Source organism: Neoarius graeffei, chromosome 20 (assembly GCF_027579695.1).
Source record: "Neoarius graeffei isolate fNeoGra1 chromosome 20, fNeoGra1.pri, whole genome shotgun sequence".
In the NCBI taxonomy this organism is placed as follows: Eukaryota; Metazoa; Chordata; class Actinopteri; order Siluriformes; family Ariidae; genus Neoarius; species Neoarius graeffei.
In genome coordinates, this window is record NC_083588.1 from 16,304,309 (window position 1) to 16,321,235 (window position 16,927).

Below are 16,927 nucleotides of genomic sequence, written 5' to 3' on the forward strand. Positions count from 1 at the left end.
TACCGGTATCGATACAAAGTATACCGGTACAGTTTAGTGCGTCTGTCCACACTAGCGAGAAATGTTTGCGGTTTTCTTTCACGGTAGTTGAAATGCGCGTGCGTGAAATGTTTCCGTGGTTACCGAGTAACTTCCTTCCGAGAATATGGCGGATGAAACAACGTGTGTGCGCTTTTTGCTGTCAATGTACAGTCTGTATTTCTGGTGGTCATTTATCCAGTCGAATCGTATAAAACACGCGAGGCAGTTGAGAAAGAAACAAAGAAAACGAATCTCCGTTCTTCACTATTTTATTCAGCGAAGACATCGATTGAGGTGTGTGACTTTGTGCATGCGCATTATATTTGTATCGATACAGAACCGCTTCATCTGTCCACACTACAGCGAAGCGCTACAGTACCGATACTGTACTGGTACGAAACCCATACATTTGTGGGTTTCGTACCGATACAGTTATACCGCTACAGTACCGGTATAGTTGCTAGTGTGGACAGGTGTTGCGGTACGAAAGTAGTATCGTATCGGTACAAAATCCCTAGTGTGGACAGGGTATTAGTCAAAATCTATTTTCTATGTAAAAGTTTGAAAAAAAAAATTTTTCTTCAAAAATCCAAAATAGCAAAAGGCACCAGTTCACATGTTGCTTGATACGTACAGTATACAAAGTTTCATGAAAATATCTTTAGTTTTAAAAGATATGGCCCTGAAACGAAAATGTGACCGGATGGACGGACGGAATCAGTTTCTGTATAATCAACCCAAAAACGAGTAAAGAGCAGTGTCTCTCCCCAGGGATTTCAAACAGCATCCTGGTAAACTGTAATCTTGAAATAGCATTTTACTTCTTGAAATAGCGTCAAAATCCACCCTATAGGTTTCGTAAGTACATTCAGTCGGTAAACAGGAAGTCGACGTGCGACAGACCTGAAAACGGTATAACACCCCAAGCTGAAGCTCGGTACCAGATATCAAGCAGTTATGATTTGTAGTATGGGCGCTGTGTGAGACGGCTGCCTCTCCAGTAGCTCTGTAAACCTCTTTTTTTCCCACCTTTTTTTACTTTTCTGCTCTTCTTACGAAGACGCAGTGTTTTTTTCTTAATTTCCCTGAGGGAACCCGTCCAAAGGGATCAATAAAGTTTTATCTAATCTAGCTAATCTAATCTAAAAATGTTATGAAAATTTTGTAAGTCTACACTGTGTTTCGTAAATACATTCGGTTGGTAAACAAGAAGTCGACATGCGACAGACCTGAAAACGGTATCCACGGTATAGAACCGCAAGCTGAAGCTCGATACCAAATATCAAGCAGTTGTGATTTGTAGTTGCCAAGAAAAAAAAAAAAAAAGTGTTATGAAAATTTTGTAAATCTACGCTGTTTCGTAAATACATTTGGTCGGTAAACAGGAAGTCGACGTGCGACAGACCTGAAAACGGTATCCACGGTATAGAACCGCAAGCTGAAGCTCGATACCAAATATCAAGCAGTTGTGATGTGTAGTTGCTGAGGAGGAAAAAAAAAAAAAAAAAAAAAGTTATGAAAATTTTGTAAATCTACGCTGCGTTTCGTAAATACATTTGGTCAGTAAACAGGAAGTCGACGTGCGACAGACCTGATAACGGTATAGACGGCATAGAACCCCAAGCTGAAGCTCGATACCAAATATCAAGCAGTTGTGATGTCTAGTTGCTGAGGAAAAAAAAAAAAAGTTATGAAAATTTTGTAAATCTACGCTGTTTCGTAAATACATTCGGTCGGTAAACAGGAAGTCGACGTGCGACAGACCTGAAAACGGTATCAATGGTATAGAACCGCAAGCTGAAGCTCGATACCAAATATCAAGCAGTTGTGATGTGTAGTTGCTGAGAAGAAAAAAAAAAAAAGTTATGAAAATTTTGTAAATCTACGCTGTTTCGTAAATACATTCGGTCGGTAAACAGGAAGTCGACATGCGACAGACCTGAAAACGGTATCAATGGTATAGAACCGCAAGCTGAAGCTCGATACCAAATATCAAGCAGTTGTGATGTGTAGTTGCTGAGAAGAAAAAAAAAAAAGTTATGAAAATTTTGTAAATCTACGCTGTGTTTCGTAAATACATTCGGTCGGTAACAGTGTTGGGCACGTTACTTTCAAAAAGTAATTAGTTATAGTTACTAGTTACTTTTCCCAAAAAGTAACTGAGTTAGTAACGGAGTTACTTTGTCATGAAAGTAACTAATTACCAGGGAAAGTAATTATTCCGTTACATTTTGTTCCCCCTCAAAAAAAAAAATCAAATTCAATTAGTGTAATCATAATAAAAGTGAATGTTAAATGTGTTTAATGACTGAAATGGACACTTAACAGAACCAATTAGTAATGTTATCTACACTATATTAATATTTTTGTGGGACAATGTGAGATAAGACATCTATCAAATGTAATATATTTTTGTAGTTATTAAAATTATGTTACTAATTACTGGCCACTGACGAGGACAAACGCTTTGTTCCTCGACATAATGTGCATTGCACGTAAACACTCTTGCCTTTTATTTCAAGTAATGAAAAGTCCTGGCTGTATTTCCAGTGTGAAAGCGCAGTGCTGGGCTGACCGCTCGCCATCGCTGTGTCTTCCGATTGAAAGACCACGCAGTAGTGCAGTAGGCGTGGCCTACCTATGTATGTTGTCCAAATCTACTCTGATTGGCTTACTGTGCCGTTGTCTCGTGTCTCCCCGCCCCACACTAAAGCAGAGTAAAGAAAGGCTGAACGAGCAGCGTGCCAGATGAGAACAGCTTTAATAAAGTAACGCATAGTATTTTATTGTAAGTAACGGGAACGGCGTTATAACGATGTAAAAAGTAATTAGTTAGATTACTCGTTACTAAAAAAAGTAATGCCGTTAGTAACGCCGTTATTTCTAACGCCGTTATTCCCATCACTGGTCGGTAAACAGGAAGTCGACGTGCGACAGACCTGAAAACGGTATCCACGATATAGAACCGCAAGCTGAAGCTCGATACCAAATATCAAGCAGTTGTGATTTGTAGTTGCTGAGAAAAAAAAAAAAAAAGTTATGAAAATTTTGTAAATCTATGCTGTTTCGTAAATACATTTGGTCGGTAAACAGGAAGTCGACGTGCGACAGACCTGATAACGGTATAGACGGCATAGAACCCCAAGCTGAAGCTCGATACCAAATATCAAGCAGTTGTGATTTATAGTTGCTGAGAAAAAAAACAAAAACAAAAAAAAGTTATGAAAACTTTGTAAATCCACGCTGTGTGTTTCGTAAATACATTCGGTCGGTAAACAGGAAGTCGACGTGCGACAGACCTGAAAACAGTCTCCACGGTATAGAACCGCAAGCTGAAGCTCGATACCAAATATCAAGCAGTTGTGATTTGTAGTTGCTGAGAAAAAAAAAACAAAAAAAGTGTTATGAAAATTTTGTAAATCTACGCTGTGTTTCGTAAATACATTTGGTCGGTAAACAGGAAGTCGACGCACGACAGACCTGATAACGGTATAGACGGTATAGAACCCCAAGCTGAAGCTCGATACCAAATATCAAGCAGTTGTGATTTGTAGTTGCTGAGAAAAAAAAAAAAAAGTGTTATGAAAATTTTGTAAATCTACGCTGTGTTTCGTAAATACATTCGGTCGGTAAACAGGAAGTCGACGTGCGACAGACCTGAAAACAGTATCCACGGTATAGAACCACAAGCTGAAGCTCGATACCAAATATCAAGCAGTTGTGATTTGTAGTTGCTGAGAAAAAAAAAACAAAAAAAGTGTTATGAAAATTTTGTAAATCTACGCTGTTTCGTAAATACATTTGGTCGGTAAACAGGAAGTCGACGCGCGACAGACCTGATAACGGTATAGACGGTATAGAACCCCAAGCTGAAGCTCGATACCAAATATCAAGCAGTTGTGATTTGTAGTTGCTGAGGAAAAAAAAAAAAAGTTATGAAAATTTTGTAAATCTACACTGTTTCGTAAATACATTTGGTCGGTAAACAGGAAGTCGACATGCGATAGACCTGAAAACGGTATAGAACCCCAAGCTGAAGCTCAGTACCAGGTGACTATGATTTGTGGTTCCTGAGAAAAAGGGTGTTTCAGACAGAGGTAAACAAGTAACCCCCCCCCCCCCAGTGGGGGTATAATTACCATAAAATTCTACACAACATTTACCAGGTAGGTGACACTTGTTACGTGTCATCTAGGTCTTTTTAACTAAAATCACCACAAATCTTTAACTTCCTATCCAAAGCCTGACCAACTGGGATATGCCCCATTTCCTTTAAAAGAAAATCACTAACATTTAAAAGCATTTAAATGCTCATGTGTGGTTATTTACTTGGCAAGCACTGCCCATTTTTCCTGGTTCAATTGTGTTGTTTTCCTGTGCCTTTGCATGTGCGCACACGGTTTGGTGTGCTTCGGCTGTAGGGAAAACGACTTTCCTGCACTCCAGGCAGGCAGCTTGCAGAACACGCTTTCAACCAGAGAAAAACAGACGCACTGTGTGCAAGTGAAAGAACATAAGAGGTAGGAGCAAGAGAGAGAGAGAGAGAGAGAGACCGAGAGAGGAGGGGGCATGCTTCTGACATAAGCACCATCCTTTTTTAAAGAGTCGCTGCATAGCAAAAGACGCCATTTTATCAAGTCTGAAACATTGCCAAAACAGCTTATTGCTGTTGTCAACATAGCCGTATCGCTCTGGAACACGTTCAACAAAGCACACTTATGTTCTGCAGAAAGCCGCCTTCTGTGGCTTTGCACTTTATTTGTAGCCACCAGAATACCGTGAGACCAAAATAAACAGAAGCAGTGCTGCGCAGAGAAGAGAGTGGAAGAGCAATGTTTTCGTCGAGAGGGGGTGGGGAGATGAAGCAGTGGAAAAATACCTGAAGAGAGAAGCCTCCCGACCATCGTCCCATGGGCTTTAGGTTGTGTGCAGAACGTCAGGCATTCCTGATACAACGTCTCCTGCAATACGCCTTCGAAGGTTCACTTTTGAACTGCTGCCAAGAAACCGCAGCACGGCGTACAAGCGACCGCCCCGTTCATCCCACACTGCTTCGAGAGGATCCGATACAGCTCCCTCGCTCGAGCCTTATTTATATCTCTCTGTGCTCCTGGAGTGGAGAGCAGACTTGTGCTTGCGTGCGGGACGCTCACCCTGGGTGAAGGTTAAAATAGGGAGCGCCTTCCAGTGCACGATCACACTGGAGTGCGAAAACACAGCAGAGTGAACGATTTCTTTTCTTGCCATTGTTCCGTGCTTGGTTTAGGCTTCTAAACGGTCACAAAATCTTAAACCGAGACAAGTTTGGCTGCAACTAGCACATTGCATTTGGAGCTCCTTCAACAGCAGCACAAAGAAAAACAGTACGGTGTCTGCAAAGAAATTAGATTTATGCGTGAATGTGAACACACAAAAAACACGCACATTCACGCTCGGTCTCGCTCTTACTGCTACCACACTTGTTGGTTTAACACAATCTGTTTTAAGAAATGGATAATACTCGGACACTGAATATCAGTTGAAGGGTTTGTGCACCCACCCCCACCTTTAAAAGGAAAGGGGAAAAACAACACCAAATGGGAAACAGGCTGAAATGGATGTAGGCAGGTGGCCAAGAGCTAAATGTCTTCGCCCTGTAAAGAAGTGGGGGAGGAAAGAAAGTGCACGCGCATCCATCCGTCCATAGGGGGAGCAAGATGAGCAAGATCAGGGTTATCGTTTTGAAATTTTCATTCGTCTTTATTTTTACTTATTCTTTCAGCTTGTATCTTAATTTCAGTTTTGTTTTAGTTACAGTGGGGCAAAAAGTATTTAGTCAGTCACCAATTGTGCAAGTTCTCCCACTTAAAAAGATGAGAGAGGCCTGTAATTTTCATCATAGGTACACTTCAACTATGAGACACAGAATGAGAAAAAAAAAAAAATCCAGAAAATCACGTTGTCTGATTTTTAAAGAATTTATTTGCAAATTATGGTGGAAAATAAGTATTTGGTCAATAACAAAAGTTCATCTCAATACTTTGTTGTTGGCAATGACAGAGGTCAAACGTTTTCTCCAAGTCTTCACAAGGTTTTCACACACTGTTGCTGGTATTTTGGCCCATTCCTCCATGCAGATCTCCTCTAGAGCAGTGATGTTTTGGGGCTGTCGCTGGGCAACATGGACTTTCAACTCCCTCCAAAGATTTTCTATGGGGTTGAGATCTGGAGACTGGCTAGGCCACTCCAGGACCTTGAAATGCTTCTTACGAAGCCACTCCTTCGTTGCCCGGGCGGTGTGTTTGGGATCATTGTCATGCTGAAAGACCCAGCCACGTTTCATCTTCAATGCCCTTGCTGATGGAAGGAGGTTTTCACCCAAAATCTCACGGTACATGGCCCCATTCATTCTTTCCTTTACACGGATCAGTCGTCCTGGTCCCTTTGCAGAAAAACAGCCCCAAAGCATGATGTTTCCACCCCCATGCTTCACAGTAGGTATGGTGTTCTTTGGATGCAACTCAGCATTCTTTCTCCTCCAAACATGACAAGTTGAGTTTTTACCAAAAAGTTCTATTTTGGTTTCATCTGACCATATGACATTCTCCCAATCCTCTTCTGGATCATCCAAATGCTCTCTAGCAAACTTCAGAAGGGCCTGGACATGTACTGGCTTAAGCAGGGGGACACATCTGGCACTGCAGGATTTGAGTCCCTGGCGGCGTAGTGTGTTACTGATGGAAGCCTTTGTTACTTTGGTCCCAGCTCTCTGCAGGTCATTCACTAGGTCCCCCCGTGTGGTTCTGGGATTTTTGCTCACCATTCTTGTGATCATTTTGACCCCACGGGGTGAGATCTTGCATGGAGCCCCAGATCGAGGGAGATCATCAGTGGTCTTGTATGTCTTCCATTTTCCAATAATTGCTCCCACAGTTGATTTCTTCACACCAAGCTGCTTACCGATTGCAGATTCAGTCTTCCCAGCCTGGTGCAGGTCTACAATTTTGTTTCTGGTGTCCTTTGACAGCTCTTTGGTCTTGGCCATAGTGGAGTTTGGAGTGTGACTGTTTGAGGTTGTGGACAGGTGTCTTTTATACTGATAACGAGTTCAAACAGGTGCCATTAATACAGGTAACGAGTGGAGGACAGAGGAGCCTCTTAAAGAAGTTGTTACAGGTCTGTGAGAGCCAGAAATCTTGCTTGTTTGTAGGTGACCAAATACTTATTTTACCGAGGAATTTACTGGTGGCTGGCTGACTACTTTTTTGCCCCACTGTAGTTTTACATGTGCATAAAGTAGTTTTAATTTGAAGAAATGGGCGGCACGTTGGTGTGGTGGGTAGCACGGTCACCTCACAGCAAGAAGGTTCTGGGTTCGAGCCCAGTGGCTGACGGGGGCCTTTCTGTGTGGAGTTTGCATGTTCTCCCCGTGTCTGCATGGGTTTCCCTCACAGTCCAAAGACATGCGGTTAGGCTAATATGGGACGGCCTTGAGCTGAGGTGCCCTTGAGCGAGGCACCCAACTCCCAACTGCTCCCCAGGCGCTGTTAGCATAGCTGCCCACTGCTCTGGGTATGTGTGCGCTCACTGCTTCAGATAGGTTAAATGCAGAGAGGAATTTCACAAGTGTGTGATGAATAAAGTTGTGCTTTCTTTCTGACTAGTTTTAGTTTTCGTGGTACTTTTAGTTTTTCAGGTACCACACAGCCATAAATCTCCCATAACAGCTAGATAGGACAAGCTGTTTACTGCTTAGCTGTTACTACACCAACATCAAACTAATGCTTAGCAGTAATGAAAACGTGTGACGGAGGGTTTGCGATCACTCTCAAACAGGAGCGTCGGCAAGCATGTTCATCATATATCCAACAGGAAAGAAATCAGCTTTCGCTCAACTAAATGAAACTGGATATCATGACGGGTCATGGGTCAGACCATCATGTGTTTTATCATAGGCCTTTCCTTTGTTCCTTACAAATATAAGCTTTATATATGTTTAAAAACTTGACTAAATATTACTCAATTTAAAGCTAGCCTGCCTTTCAGATTTTTCAAGTGTAGGTCATAAAAAGAATTTTCCCGACACCCAATTATTTTTGTTTAGTGGACCGAAAGCTACTGAATTTAAAATCGCAGACTTCCAATTTTATTACTTTTTTTTTTTAAATAGAACAATGAATGAATTCAGGCCCACATGGCCCTAAATTCTCCACTATTTTTTCCTGCTTCACCATGATGCAATACAAGATACTACGTCATGCACCACGTGGTGAGCTTTCCCTGTTCGCGCAAGGCATCGTGGGATACAAATTTGAAATGGGAGAGAACAACGGAGGACGCAAATGAAACGTGAAAGACCGACTACAGTAACGGAAAGCGAGACGACGTTATGTTGCGAAGAAAAGGAAACGCAGGACCAAAGTAATAAACATAGGCAGTCAGCGAGCACCTCGGTGTGATCAGCTGTTCGTTTAGTGACAGAATGATGGAACTGTCAGTGCATGGTCAAGGTAAACCTGTAGATGGTAGTAATGCAACACTGGATGCCAGCTGCTGTAAAACCCAAAAGAAGAAAAAGACAACGACGAAGGTAAACCTGAGCATATGCACACGGACTTCCTCGGTTTGCTTGACTGCGCGAAGCGAGCGATTTCATGCACATTATTTGCTCAGGAATCCCCTCAAATTAAATAACTTCCCAGCCACAGAATGGCCTTTTAAAAAAACAAAAAAGAAATAAAACATCACAATGATCAAATTTTAGAGGGAGCTAAATCTCACCGATTTTATGAAATCGAAAGGCCGTCTAGTTTTAAGTTATCGTAAATGCGTGTTTGCTTGTTATCTTGGTGACTTGAGTCAGTTGTCATACTTGACTGAGACTTATAGATAAGAACACTTTTGTTTATTATTATTTATTTTATGGGGAATTGTCTAAACATGATGTTCTTTTATGCATAAATCCCTCATGTACAAATTCAGTTTGCTTAACTATTTGGAATTCAGCAAGGTGTGAAAACAATGAGCTTGGTAAAGTCCATGTACAATCCTCCCATCCATGCATTCAAGATGGCTGACCCATATGCTAGACAAAGCGTGCATCACACGTGCAATGTGCAACCCGTGCCGAGACAATCTCTGGGTGCTATGTGGACCGTGCGTGCGCACGCACACCTTAGAATTAGACCATCATGAAAAAGTTCTTTTTTTTTTCCATAATTTAATTCAAAAAGGTAAGCTTTCATATATTCTATATTCATTACACAAAGTGAAATATTTCAACCCGCCTTTTGTTTTGACGATTATGGCTGATGCCTCATGAAAATCAGAAAGCCAATATCTCAAATTACCGGAATATATTTCTCAAGATCAATCAAAAAAAAAAGAAGAAGTATTCACAATACATAAATGTCCAACTTCTGAAAAGTTTGTTCATTTATATACTCAGTACTTGGTTGCGGCTCCATTTCCACGAATTACTACATCAGTACAGCATGGCATGGAGGGTTTCATGGACTGTAACAGCATTTGCTTATTTAGTAATTTTAATACAGAATTTACTTTGATGAAATTATAATCAGACACTCCAACCCCCCCCCCCAAAAAAAAACTCATCAGATCTGCGCAATTCACACAAGTCCCCCAGACAGCCGTGAAAAAGGCGGCATCCGCCAAAAGGCACGCCGTTTGCATCCATGAAACAAACACGGAATCGAAGCACGAGCATGTTGCGGTTTGAAAACGATTTTAAACCAAAATTCTTAGAATATTCTCAAACTGAGAAAATACATCGCATGCATAGTCTTTTCTATAGCAAAACAGGGTTTGTGTGCACGGTAAATGTCATGTGACATGGCATAACGTTGAACAAAGAGTCCTTTGAAGTCTGCCGGCCTTCCTAACCATCTCCCTCCATTAACTATGGTGTGTGTGTGTCACACACTGACTGGCAGCCTGAGTACATTATGTAACAAAAATAATTCCCACTGCTAGTTTTAGGCAGCTTAGAAACCGGCTCTTCCATTATTGCAGTTTCTCCCACGTTTTCTTGATGTTGTGTTCTAGAAACGGCACTAAAACTTAGCTTCGAAGCCATAAAATGCAACTTTGATGGAAATAAAAAAAATAATAAATTGCTTACCTCTCTTCACGTCGAAAGGAGGAGGCAAGCTTTGCTTGTTTTGACATGACGAATTAACAAGAGGAAATACTTGTAATTCGCAACTAAAAAGACTGCAGCTACACTGGCAGCTTGACCATGCTTTCTAGTGTGATTGTGTTGCGCTTGCGCAGAATGGTGTCAGTCCTGCGCGCCTTAGCACGTGCACCTGAAGGCGCGCCTTGCCTAACGAGCTCTGGCACGCGCGCCGTTAAAGAACACCTGCCTTTAATCAATGAACTGTGTTTGGGCTATTTAAGGACTGCGCCCATGCAAGGACGATGCGAAGTATTACGCCGCATCTAGGAACGCGAAAAATCCAAAAAATACATTTCTCCATTCGGGAAACCGGAGATTTTCAAGAGTTTTGTCAAATATCCGGATTTCCGGGTAAATCCGGAAGACTTTCATCTATAATAACCACACAAGCAAAAAAGTTGAATTTGGGGAAATTATAAAAAAAAAAAAAAACCACTAGATAGAACTCGACGCCAACAGCGTCGATGTGGATGCCTCCGCCCGGTAGACTACACGGCCTTATTAAGTTGTGATTTAGGGATGGACATTTGACCTCACAGTAATCTTGACCTGGTGAAATTACTTGTATCAGCCTTGGAGATATTGTGTTCACAAGGTTTTCGGATAGACATTTGACCTCACAGTGACCTTGACCTTAGACCTTTTGATCTCAAAATCTAATCAGTTCATGTTTGTCCCAAAGCGCACAAATGGTGAAAGTTTGGTGAAATTCCTTTCATTAGCCTTTGAGATATCGCATTCACAAGGTTTCGGGACGGACGCACAGACCACAAGGTTTCGGGACGGACGCACGCATGGACGGACAACCCAAAAACATAATGGCTCCTGCACCTTACGGTGGTGGAGGCATCCAAAAAAAAAAAAAAAGTCATTAAGCTCAGGTTGTTTGAAATGGGTGGGAACAGCAGGTTGGCTGAGAGTCTAGGAACCCTTGTGCTCACAGCAGCGGTACTCAACACCGCCTTCTCTTGGGACTCCAGTGAGAACCAGGGCCTGCTCCCGCGAGTAAACTAGATCTCAGATCGTATCTACCAGCACAGTGGTACACACTCCAAGAGGGCTCTGCGAATACTCAACCCCCCCCCCAAAGAGTGCTCTAAGAGCACAATATTCCCCGCTGGCAACTCCACCACAACTCTGGTAAAATGTGACTGAATTGAATGAAATTGCAATATGCGTATTACCAACATAAGAAAGAATCCTGTCAAGTTTCACGAAATTTCTCCAAAAATTGAGAGAGGCGTTGATTACAGAAGGTGAGTACCCTTCCTGGGACGAATGGAAATGGCCCTTTTGGCCAGCGGGGGATAATAAAAATTGCGAGGGAAGTTGATTTCAGAAAGCAAGCACACCTCGATGAAACTGCCAAAGTACAAGTTTGTTAATATAAATCAAGGGCATAACTCTGGTAAAAATTTGCCCAAATTAAACGAAATTTCAATATGCATATAACAGTCATACAACAAAGCCTTTTGCCAAGTTCGGTGAAATTCCTCCACAAATTCTGAGAGGAGTTGATTTCAGAAGAACGTTCACCCTCATGAAATTGTCAAAGTACAAGTTATTTAATCGAGGGTCAAAACTCTGGTCAAATTTTCACAAACGAAATTAAATCGCAATATGCGTATTACCGTCATATAACAAGGCCTTTTGCCAAGCTTCGAGAAATTCGTCCAAAAATTGTGAGAGGAGTTGATGTCAGAAGGCGAGCACACCTTCATGAAACTGTCAAAGTACAAGGTTGTTAATCAAGGGCCGTAACTCTGGTAAAATGCGACCGAATTGAACAAAATAAATGTGTACCACCGACATAACACAATGCCTTTCACCAAGTTTGGTGAAATTCCTCCAAAAAATTCTGAGGGAGTTGATTTCAGAAAGAAAACACACTCGTGAAATTGTCTAAAGCCTAGGTCACAACCGGACATACGATTTTTTGGCCGTGCGATTTTTGGCGTTTCCCAAATCGCTGTGTTTTTTTTGTTCGTGGAGAAAGACGCACGTTGGCTGTAAGTTTGTCTTGCAACCTGAAAAAAAAAAAAAAAAAACGTAAGCCCGTAGAGTTTGTTTGACATGACAAAGAACATCTGCGGCCAGTCTACGGCTCAAAAATCAGCACGTCACACGCGCGCCCTCCATGCGTTTCATGCACGTAGACTGGCCGTAGGAGCACGTACGGCCGGTTGTGACCGAGGCATAAAGTATAATTTTGTTAATCAAGGGCTGTAACTCTGGTAAAATGTGGCCCAATTTAATGAAAGTACAATATGCGTATTACTGACACATAACAATGCCTCGTCAAGTTTTATGAAATTCCTCCAAAAATGGCAAGAAGGCGAGCACCCTTCCCAGGACGGACGGACGGACTGACTGACATTGCCATGACAATCCCCCTTCGAGCCTTTTGGCCAGCAGGGGATTTAAAAAAAAAAAAAAAGTCTGAAACGCATCAAAAGCAAAAATCCCTCCTGTGCCAATATGATGACAGGTCATATTGGACAAGAACCACTCTTTAGTTTTTGTGAAATTTCATGCAAGCACAGAGAGCGACTGAATACATGCTTTAACGCCGAGGTGGTAAAATAAGATCATAGCTGTAGTGCATTGGCCATGTTAATCTGAAAGATCTAAAAAGGCCTTCTGTGATGCTGCCTAAGGAGACAAAAAACCCTTGAGAACAGCATGTTACCACCTGCTCCACTCCGAGCATGTTAGCGAATTCACACACACACACACACACACACACAGAACAACAGAAGCACTGTGCAAATGTGTTGAGGGAGCTGTGCTGCTGACGCCTGTGTGAGATGGTTACACAGAGGCTTGTAGGAAGGAGGCAACAAGAAGGGGGTTGGTAAGTGGGAGACTTATGCAACCACAGTTTAGTAGCACTCGCTTTATTCCTTTGGCTCAGGATGTGACGCACATCAGCCTGTACTCGAGCCAGATCCAACAGCTGACAGTAGGGGGCAACACACACACACACTCACTGGATATACACAGTACATTTGGTCCTTTTTTAATCTGAAGAACTAATATTAAAATATAACTTAATGGTGAATCTGGAGGAGGGGGGAAAAAAAAAATCTACCTTGGAAGTATTATAAACACAAACACACAAAATTATAACTGCCTGCCACTCAGAAATAAGATAAATTCAGTGGCCTGGGCAGCACCACTTGTGGTACGGTACGGTACTGGGAGGACTGTGACTGAGGGTGTGTTTGGTATTTGTGCATTACAGGAACCAGTGCCCTCAAGTGCACGTAGCTTCCTGTGGAAGCAAACCTGGGGCTATGACTACAGCTCCTGCTTACATAAGGCTTACGTTGCGCTTCCGCCAATGTAATGTTCGGTTCCCAAACCTGTCGAAACGTGGGTCGGTTCTCAAAGCACCAAAGCAGAACTGGCTCCACACCAGCTACAGCATTATCCTGGTGGAAAAGAGATACAACTGATGCAAACTAGCCTGTAATAAGCCAGTAACCCCCACCGCTACACCAAGACACCAGGCAAACGCATTACTGTGCTTAGATGTGGTACCAAAACCTATACACGAACATTTCTCTTTGGCGAGGTTGGTGTTATCGAGGATATTACGGGGTTGCGCGAAGATATGACATTTATCTTCGAGTGATGACTATATTCACAAGTAAGCGAAGCAAAAGAGTGAAAATATTTTCATATCTTCGCACTACAGCGTAACGTTCTTGATATTATATGGACAAGTTAAAAATTGAAACTTTGAACTGGTTCGCCATTTTGACAGCACGCGTCTAGTCAGTGGGAAAACACTGGGAGTGACAGAGTGAAATATCGGGAATTATTTTTTTCACGGTGCGGTTTCCATCAAATCCTGCACTCTGATTGGCTGGCGAGCGGGTCTGTATCCTACGGTACGGACCCCAGTTACGGACCTCTGGCGACTCGCTCGTTCACAACAACAAACATAGTCGCAATTTTTGTCAACATTTATCTTTTTTTTTATTTATTTTTTTTTAATAAGATTTTTGATAATCTTATAAATTTTTGCCAGCATTTCTCAGGAGAATAGCATTAATTTTACAGCATGGATAGCGATAACGACAGTCTTCACAGCGAAAGCGAGTTTTACTACCCTGAGGAAGAAGACATAAAAGAAAACATTTCAGGAGAAAGCTAAAAACCTCTAACTGTTGCTAACGCCGAGCAAAAACATGGCTGAATCCTGAACGACTCAATTTGTATAAATAGGGGACTACATAGGCGGCAAAATGTAGTTTTTTTTCCTGCCATGGAAGTGCACTTGTATACCGAGGAGGAAGCAATTTGCATTACAGCCGTGAATGAGGATTCAAAATGGCGGCTCGGCTCGGTTTTCCCTTTCGGGCGCTCTCGTTTTCTGTTAGAATTTGGTAAAGAAAAAAAAAATGTATTCTTTACCAGCTTAAGGTCGGTCCGTATGGATACCGAATCGGCCTTGAAGTACTTTCAAGACCTCAGTCACGGTATTTCACGATACAGACCTCCCAGCTGGTAAATAACATATGTATTCTATTCCCTTCTAGCGGGTTCTGTTCATTTGGTTCGATGGCATGCAATATTTTCAGCACATCGCTTATCCTATGTGTATTACGCCACTCTACCCAATGGAGAAGGAGCGTGCAATATGGTTTACAAGACTGCATGGTTGTCAAGAAATGATGTCCTACGTCAGAGCTGATGCGAATATCCAAATGAGAAAGTTTTCTTCTGCGTATGCGCAGAATCATTTTTGTTTTTTTCTATGAAAAATACAAGTGGTGCATTTCCCAGTAAAACCCTCATGTCTGTCTCACAATTATTTATGTTTCAGCCACTGAAATATTGAATAATTTAAAAAAAAATAAAAAAAATTAAATACCCCCCCCACTTGTCAAATCTAACCACCCAATTTTAAATGATAATGAAAATCAAGTGATTAAACAGCTATTTGTTGAGTATGTTAACTGTATGGAGGCATTTCTAAAAGGGACAAGAGACAAGTGATTTGTAATCACTGTTCATGCCAACTTGAAAACATGCCATCCTGCTCGATCTGCAAAATGCAGCAACACAATAGAAGCAAAAAAGAAAGTGCTTGCTAGCACATTGAGAATCTGTAGCCACAGGGTTTGTTTTTGTTTTTTTGGGTAACGATGAAAAAATTCAGACAATCGTAGTAAAGCAAAGTACAACCCCGATTCCAAAAAAGTTGGGACAAAGTACAAATTGGAAATAAAAACGGAATACAGTAATTTACAAATCTCAAAAACTGATATTGTATTCACAATAGAACATAGACAACATATCAGATGTCGAAAGTGAGACATTTTGAAATTTCATGCCAAATATTGGCTCATTTGAAATTTCATGACAGCAACACATCTCAAAAAAGTTGGGGCAGGGGCAATAAGAGGCTGGAAAAGTTAAAGGTACAAAAAAGGAACAGCTGGAGGACCAAACTGCAACTCATTAGGTCAATTGGCAATAGGTCATTAACATGACTGGGTATAAAAAGAGCATCTTGGGGTGGCAGCGGCTCTCAGAAGTAAAGATGGGAAGAGGATCACCAATCCCCCTAATTCTGCGCCGACAAATAGTGGAGCATTATCAGAAAGGAGTTCGACAGTGTAAAATTGCAAAGAGTTTGAACAGATCATCATCTACAGTGCATATCATCAAAAGATTCAGAGAATCTGGAAGAATCTCTGTGCGTAAGGGTCAAGGCCGGAAAACCATACTGGGTGCCCGTGATCTTCGGGCCCTTAGACGGCACTGCATCACATACAGGCATGCTTCTGTATTGGAAATCACAAAATGGGCTCAGGAATATTTCCAGAGAACATTATCTGTGAACACAATTCACCGTGCCATCCGCCGTTGCCAGCTAAAACTCTATAGTTCAAAGAAGAAGCCGTATCTAAACACGATCCAGAAGCGCAGACGTCTTCTCTGGGCCAAGGCTCATTTAAAATGGACTGTGGCAAAGTGGAAAACTGTTCTGTGGTCAGACGAATCAAAATGTGAAGTTCTTTATGGAAATCAGGGACGCCGTGTCATTCGGACTAAAGAGGAGAAGGACGACCCAAGTCGTTATCAGCGCTCAGTTCAGAAGCCTGCATCTCTGATGGTATGGGGTTGCATTAGTGCGTGTGGCATGGGCAGCTTACACATCTGGAAAGACACCATCAATGCTGAAAGGTATATCCAGGTTCTAGAGCAACATACGCTTCCATCCAGACGACGTCTCTTTCAGGGAAGACCTTGCATTTTCCAACATGACAATGCCAAACCACATACTGCATCAATTACAGCATCATGGCTGTGTAGAAGAAGGGTCCGGGTACTGAACTGGCCAGCCTGCAGTCCAGATCTTTCACCCATAGAAAACATTTGGCGCGTCATAAAACGGAAGATACGACAAAAAAGACCTAAGACAGTTGAGCAACTAGAATCCTACATTAGACAAGAATGGGTTAACATTCCTATCCCTAAACTTGAGCAACTTGTCTCCTCAGTCCCCAGACGTTTACAGACTGTTGTAAAGAGAAAAGGGGATGTCTCACAGTGGTAAACATGGCCTTGTCCCAACTTTTTTGAGATGTGTTGTTGTCATGAAATGTAAAATCACCTCATTTTTCTCTTTAAATGATACATTTTCTCAGTTTAAACATTTGATATGTCATCTATGTTCTATTCTGAATAAAATATGGAATTTTGAAACTTCTA

The 16,927-nt window shown here is 41.8% G+C and overlaps 1 protein-coding gene across 4 annotated transcripts in view; it reads right to left on the minus strand.

Moving 5' to 3' along the window:
- Positions 1 to 16,927, minus strand: part of tnrc6c1 (trinucleotide repeat containing adaptor 6C1) — a 212,556-nt gene that overhangs the window by 53,420 nt on the left and 142,209 nt on the right. The window contains exon 1 of one of the 4 annotated variants that reach the window (XM_060901344.1): positions 4,901 to 4,973. The exons of the other annotated variants lie outside the window; for them this stretch is intronic. Coding sequence (XP_060757327.1) covers positions 4,901 to 4,925 — 25 coding nt within the window. The 5' untranslated portion in view covers positions 4,926 to 4,973. Of the gene's footprint in view, positions 1 to 4,900; positions 4,974 to 16,927 lie in introns of those variants that run through there. 4 annotated transcript variants of the gene reach the window in all.